At 41.4% G+C, this 6,543-nt stretch overlaps 1 protein-coding gene across 2 annotated transcripts in view; it reads left to right on the top strand.

Moving 5' to 3' along the window:
- Window positions 1-1,764: 1,764 nt before the first annotated feature.
- Window positions 1,765-6,543, top strand: part of wfs1b (Wolfram syndrome 1b (wolframin)) — a 9,485-nt gene continuing 4,706 nt past the window's right edge. The window contains exons 1-7 of one of the 2 annotated variants that reach the window (XM_046031518.1): window positions 1,765-1,923; window positions 3,035-3,404; window positions 4,820-4,893; window positions 5,099-5,243; window positions 5,401-5,574; window positions 5,713-5,793; window positions 6,051-6,205. In XM_046031518.1, the coding sequence (XP_045887474.1) occupies window positions 3,044-3,404; window positions 4,820-4,893; window positions 5,099-5,243; window positions 5,401-5,574; window positions 5,713-5,793; window positions 6,051-6,205 (990 nt within the window). In that variant the 5' untranslated portion in view covers window positions 1,765-1,923; window positions 3,035-3,043. Of the gene's footprint in view, window positions 1,924-3,034; window positions 3,405-4,816; window positions 4,894-5,098; window positions 5,244-5,400; window positions 5,575-5,712; window positions 5,794-6,050; window positions 6,206-6,543 lie in introns of both variants that reach the window. The other variant, XM_046031517.1, reaches the window with a different exon arrangement.

Here is a 6,543-nt window from a genome sequence, read left to right on the forward strand (position 1 = left end):
TAACTGCAAGTGTGACATTAGCAGGCTTGCCAGATACAAGACTGGAAAAGATGATGATTGAAGTCTCCATCACTTGCGCTCCAGAATAAGTCATTACTACTTTGAGGGGTTACAGAGAAAGAAAACAAGAAGACTGAAGTAAAGAGACCAGCTTGTTTCAATTTGCAATCACCTAAGTAATGACCACATGGTAAAAACCTGCAATACTTGACTGTGACCGCCTCCGGCAGGGGCAGTGTGGCACTAACAAATCTGCGGGGAGATTTGCATAATCAAAGGATTTGCACTGATAATAAGCTCATTCTTACAAATATTTGTCTTGAGCTGCCAAATTTAGATGGGAATTGTGTCTGTGAGTGCATGTGTGCATAAGCCTATTTAAATTGAAGGTGTGCATGTGAAAGACCAAAACCGGTATAAGGGTCCTACTTATCCTCTCAACTGGATTGCATTAATCTACTAATCTAGAGCCATTTACATAACTGCTTCAATTCAGCTGCAGTTAAGCAATCACTGCCCCCATTTCCCTTCTTTTGCCCAAATGTGGTATCTACTGCATTCCCAGACTTGAACTCTTTCCCCTGAGTCCCTATTCTCTCATTTAATTAAAGTCATTTAATTGTGTGCTCCCATTCCTTTTTTGCCTGGGTCCCCCTTCTTTGAACTGTACTGTTTTCTTTTACTTGCCTTGTTTCCCAGTGCTCCTAAGAGCATGTTGCACTGAACATGTATGTGAGCTAAAAGCTAAACTTCGAGCAGTGTTACAAAAGCTTAGTAGTTTATGTTTGGGCTCAATCAATATGTTGTTGTCATAGAGTAAAACTGGCAGGCAATGTGACACCAAAATCCTCTTCCTGTTTGTTTTGCAGAATAAATACCTCTGCATCAGCCTGTACTTCATGAGTGGATCACGCTGTGGAATTTAAATCGTGTGATTGAACATAGTTGTTGGACAAAAGTGAACCCTAAAGAAAATCAGATTACATACATGTTAGATTTCAGCACCCTACATTTTAACAATTAAATGTGCTTATTCTATTTTCCCACACAGATAAAATGTCATGGTACTGTCCTTTTTCCTCCAAACCTCATTTACTAAAATACTGTATAATTATTTATCACATTTATCGTAACAAAAGTAATACACAGTAGAGATGGAATGCACAATAATAAATTATATGTGGAAATAAACGAAAAAAGACAAGAAAAGTGAATATAAAAAACAAACAAAAGACAGAATTGGAGTAGACTGGCAGATTAAATAAAATGCTAGGAAAAAAATAAAATGAGATTTTCGTTTTTATGTCAGATTGTGAAATATTCAAGTAAAATAGTAATCATTGATTTTCTTTTTTATCCACCTTTGTATTATGAAAACAACATGCCATTTACTGCCATCTCCTGGTATAAAATATTTATTACATTGTTGCGAACAGAAAAAAGAAATCGAATAACGATAAATAAATTAATCTGTTAAAGAAACTTATGTAAGAATATAACTGCTTAAAACGGGTATTGTATGCTTAAAATAACTGTCTGATGTCAGCCTGATGTCTCGTTGAGAATTCAGAAACTTATAAGATTAAGTCTTTCGACAATCTATGTGTTTTGCCTGGGAGAAATTATTTGAACTTCCTACTTTTGCAGCCAATCAAATCTTGTTTTTAAAAAAGCGACTCGTCCGCTTTGTCCAATCACGACACGCAGAAAATGAAGTGGGCGTGGACATCGAGTGGAGCAGCTGGTAGACTTTCCTGTGCGTTGTGTTTGGAGTTTGACCACGCAGAGCCAGCGGACAGGCACATTTTTACAGAAGCGAAAATGAAGCATGACTTGGGACACTGAATAGAAAAGCGATTGATACATTTCTCGAGGCCTTTTCACGTGGAGGATTTAAAATAAACTGGTGTGTTCGTGGTAAAGGTGAGCGGACAACAGTAGTGACATGTTTGAAGATCATGCACGTTAGCATTAGCAACAAAGCCACCGGTTATTTTAGTTACCTGCCTCATCAGTCACTGTCATGCCGCGTACATAAAGACTGTGGTGCTGTGTATACACTGCATGGCATTAGTCTAAATTAGGATCCAAAGGTTACGTGAGTGTCATTGGAGCCTCTTGCTGGCAAACGGAGTGGGGTTCCCTAAATTGCAACAGGACACATCACGTTTCCAGTCAGGGCACTTCAAGGATGTCTCCTTCTCTATATAGCTTCCCAGGACGCACTTGATAATGTCTAAAATAGACTGCAGGCCACATGACGGGTTTCGCTATCACAGAAAACAAACTGTTGCAACACAGCTGAAACAAACAGTCAAGCAGAATATTTATTTATAGTTGAGAAGTGAATCGTTAATTAAATGGGCATTGGGCTGTTTAGTCAGGGCAGGTAAATAATCAGCTATGTGTCAGTCGGTCAGATAAGTCCGCAGGCTGCTGTTCAACCAGCTCCAGCCTTTAATGGCTCATCTGATGTCACTAGTTTAGGGAAATTAAAATCTGCAGGCCACATCATGTTTGTTTCAGGTGTCTGTTAGCACTGTGTTAAAGCTGAAGATATCTGTCACAGCTTATGGTTTTCTTTACATTAAGTCATGTTTTCATCTTTGTCAGACTGTGTTGACATGTTTACTCCAGTTTCCTCATCTTAGTCCCCCCCCCTCCAAGTTAATAGCAAAAAATATAATACTTTAATTTATCAACATTATTTCACCAAGCTTGAGTTTTTAGTGCGGATTCGGGAGGAAATTCAGGGGTTTGTTTGTGTACTGCAGTCTTATTAGGAATGTCTGAGAGAATGGAGGGGGCGTGTTGAAATGAAAAGAGAAATGTCCTTTCGCAACAGCTGTGACACACACGTGTTCATGCAGACACTGTCACTTCCTTCTCGATCATACCCTCTCCCTGACATCAGTTTTTGCCTTGAACATCGTGCTAAATGCACACTACCATATCACTTACGTTTTTACCATTGCTGGTTTCACTGTGATTGTGATTAAAGCCTAGAGTTTTATTTTTGATTTGTCCGATGCAGTTTTCAGCCATGGAATCATCGCTAACCGGGAACCCAGCCACCCCAAAACTCAGCCCCTCATCTCCCTCCACCCTGAGGCCAGGCCTTTCCTCTACCAGCTCATCTTCTACCACAACTGCACCAACCTCAGACCGCCCTAAACCTAAACTCACCATGCCAACACCTCCAACTACACCATCATCTTTTGCCTCTCCTCGGACTTCTCCAGGTCTCTCCTCCCGTTCTTTCTCCCTGTCCACGCCGCCTGCTTCCCCTCTTCGCCAGACCATCAGGAGCCCCTCTCAGGTGGGCAGATCGCAGCTTAATGCAGCCTCTACGGGCACTCCCCCAACCGCCATGGCTCCACAACCTCCTCCCACACCGGATCCAGGTGAGAATCAAACTCTGACCTTTGACCCTTTCTACACTTTTAATCACAAAATCTTTACTTCATTGTTTACCTTTACTCTTCTTCATCAGTCAGTGTAGCCAACACTCCCAGTTTACTCTGTGTACTGCAGTGTCTCCATGACTACCATTGACATTTACCACAACATGGAAAGCAGCCTCTCCCTATCTGCTGGCTTGAGGAGAAAAACCCGTCTCAACCCCCCCGTCTTTCCTTTTCCATTCTGGTTCACATTGTAGGAGATCTCTTAGCTGCACTGCGGTTATCACTTTGTATTTGTTTCATGCCTTTGCAGTGACGTCTAGATATGTAAATATGTATTGAGTATATGAGTATAACTGGAAAGCATGAAATATAACACCCCAGTTCTGTTCCCTGAAAAACACACGCCTTGTACCATGTGTCTAGCTGTCCACGGATTTCAACAGATAATCATAATGTAGCTTAAAAAAGTAAAAATGGGAGACAGATTGCAAAACAATGTAAGCATGTGTGTGCAGGGAAGCCAGCAGCTGCTGTTGACTGTGCTAAACAAACAGTTATTTTAGGGCTCAGGCGAAGGATCGCGGTATATGAGCAGCAAACCAGGAGCATTGAGGGGTATCTGATGGAAGTTGCTGGATCCCATCGCGTTTTCTTTTCCTTGCAGAGACAGGCAGGCACAGACTGACCACCACTTCATGCACCAGTATCACTTACAGCCTGTGGGCGCTTTGAATCTTGGAGAGACAGACACATTTGTTGCCTCCTCCGTCTTTTTCCAAGTGTATATGATTAGAAAGATTTGCTATCATGTTTTTGTTAGACACAACAAATGTGACACCTCACTTTAAAGGAAGTAGACATATTTTCCCTCAGGCACTGGGATTTGAGAGAAGCAGATCTCATCAGCCGTGAGAAGATGATAATTAGACCGAAAGGCTTCAGAGGGACATCCTTATCAGGACAGAAGCTGTTTCAGAAAGGATGTGACTCATGCTCACGCTCTGGGATCACTCATGTCACTGACTGGCACATTCAACTGGATTGTTTCCATGTGCCTCTTTATGTTTATCATGTGTTCAGAGTATTTTAAACCCAAGATGATAAATAATTTAAACAATCACTTGACTAAAACGAAAAGTCAAAAGTCAACGGGAAAGGTGCTATACAAACATTCCTTGCCTTGTCAAGAACAGTTGTAGCTGGGACCAAGGGTGTTCAGTTCAAATCTTAATTGTCACACAAGAATGAATATTTTTTTAAAGTCGGTCCTCTTGTGTTATCCACCTATTTACAGAAGATAAACTTTATTATTATTTTATGAAAAAAAACAACATTTAGTTGGACACTGTTTTAATAAGAATCTGCAGTAAATGTGCAGTGTTTATTAAATAATTGTCTGTTTCCTTCAGAAGAGCCAGAAGAAGAGGTCAGTTTTGAGGATCTGGAGGAGAGAGCAAAGTCAGGAGATGCTAAAGCACAGACCAAGGTCAGTGTCAGTGAACATATTGCAAATACTATTGGCTTTAATGGCCATATGGTGGGCACAGAACAAATCAGCCACGTTCTGATTTTAGAGTGACATTTTGATGGGAAGGACAGGTCATGAGTCGGCTAAGTCACAGTAAAGCTTGCTTTGCAAGTCTAAGAGTCGCTGTGTATGTGTGTGTGTGTGTGTGTGTGTGTCCGTCCAGATGGGCCGTTACTTCCTGGCATTAGCAGACGAAAGAGATGAGGAGCTGAACAACTGTACAGCGGTCACTTGGCTCGTCCAGGCTGCTAAACAAGGACGCAAGGATGCCGTCAAACTGCTGCAACAGTGCTTAGCCTCCAGGAAAGGTACCAGAAGCTCCCACTGCTAGCCCCGATCTATGGCTGCTACCAAAGTAGCATGGAAATCATAGGTTTGATGTTATGAATTGGTTAGACTACGCTTTGCCTGGTGCTAGAAATACTTGTCCATCATCAGCAGGCACATTTGTGTTCTGTTTTTTAGGCATTACTCTTGAGAACTTTGAGGAGGTGAAGAAGTTGTGCACGGAGACGCGCTTTGAGAGAGGCGTGAGGAAAGCGGCTCTGCTCATGTACTGGAAGTTGAACCCAGACAGGAAGAAGTCAGTGGCTGTTTCTGAGATGCTAGAGAACGTTGAACACGTCCACACAGAGCCAGGTATGGACACACTGACATTGCACAGTTTGATGTTGCTTATTAAAACAAATAGAAGTAGATGTATATTCAACATGCTGTAAACAATTTTAAGCAAAGAAATACAGACTGGTTGCTTGTTTTACCCTCTTGTATTTACAGGCAAACCAATCTCCCCGGGCCCACTAAACAGCTCTGCCAAGAAACAGAGGAGAGTGCTGGAGACTATGGTCAGCAATGAGGGTACGTGTGGATGGAAACATGGCCCCAACTTGTACGATGTCTTTAACAAACCCAAGATGAAGTGTTTACTAACACAATTGTCTAATCTATGTACAATTTGTGATTTATTCATCTTGCCTAATATGATTGAAGGGGCGTTGTTTTTATTTATTTATGTTTTTAAGAGATGAAATCACAGCTGCATTAAGAAATGCCACTTTCAGATTTATTTACTTATAAGTGAACGTACAACATTTGTATTCTGTGTGTCTTTGTAGCCAGCTCCCATGTGGGTATGGACGACTTTGTTGAGATGACTAAGAAGTATGCTCAGGGTATTGCACCTTCGCCAGTCATGGCTGCAGCAGGAGGCGATGACGATGACGATGATGTAGTGGTGAAGAATCCAGATGATTTGCCCTTACACCAAAAGGTAGGAAGATCTCAGACTTTGTAAATGATGCAGCTGGTGTCTACCGTCCATTAGATTCCATGCTCTCCTCTTTGTAAAGTCCCCCTCCATTTAAAAATGTGTGTTGCTTATTGTTACTTCACTTGGATTTTTGAGCTTCACTGTGCAGATCGATGTATATGCAGAGTTTGACAGTAGAACGCCATTTCAAGCATAAGTGTATAAGTTATTATTATTTTGTATCTTTTCTGTTGTCACACTATTGTGCTTGAAATAAATAAATAAATAAAATAAAACGCTGTGTTATTTATTTATTTTTTGCTGCCTTACTCCTCTCTTTGCTGCCCCCCCCCCCCCCC

This window comes from Micropterus dolomieu, linkage group LG19 (genome assembly GCF_021292245.1).
Source record: "Micropterus dolomieu isolate WLL.071019.BEF.003 ecotype Adirondacks linkage group LG19, ASM2129224v1, whole genome shotgun sequence".
Taxonomy (NCBI): Eukaryota; Metazoa; Chordata; class Actinopteri; order Centrarchiformes; family Centrarchidae; genus Micropterus; species Micropterus dolomieu.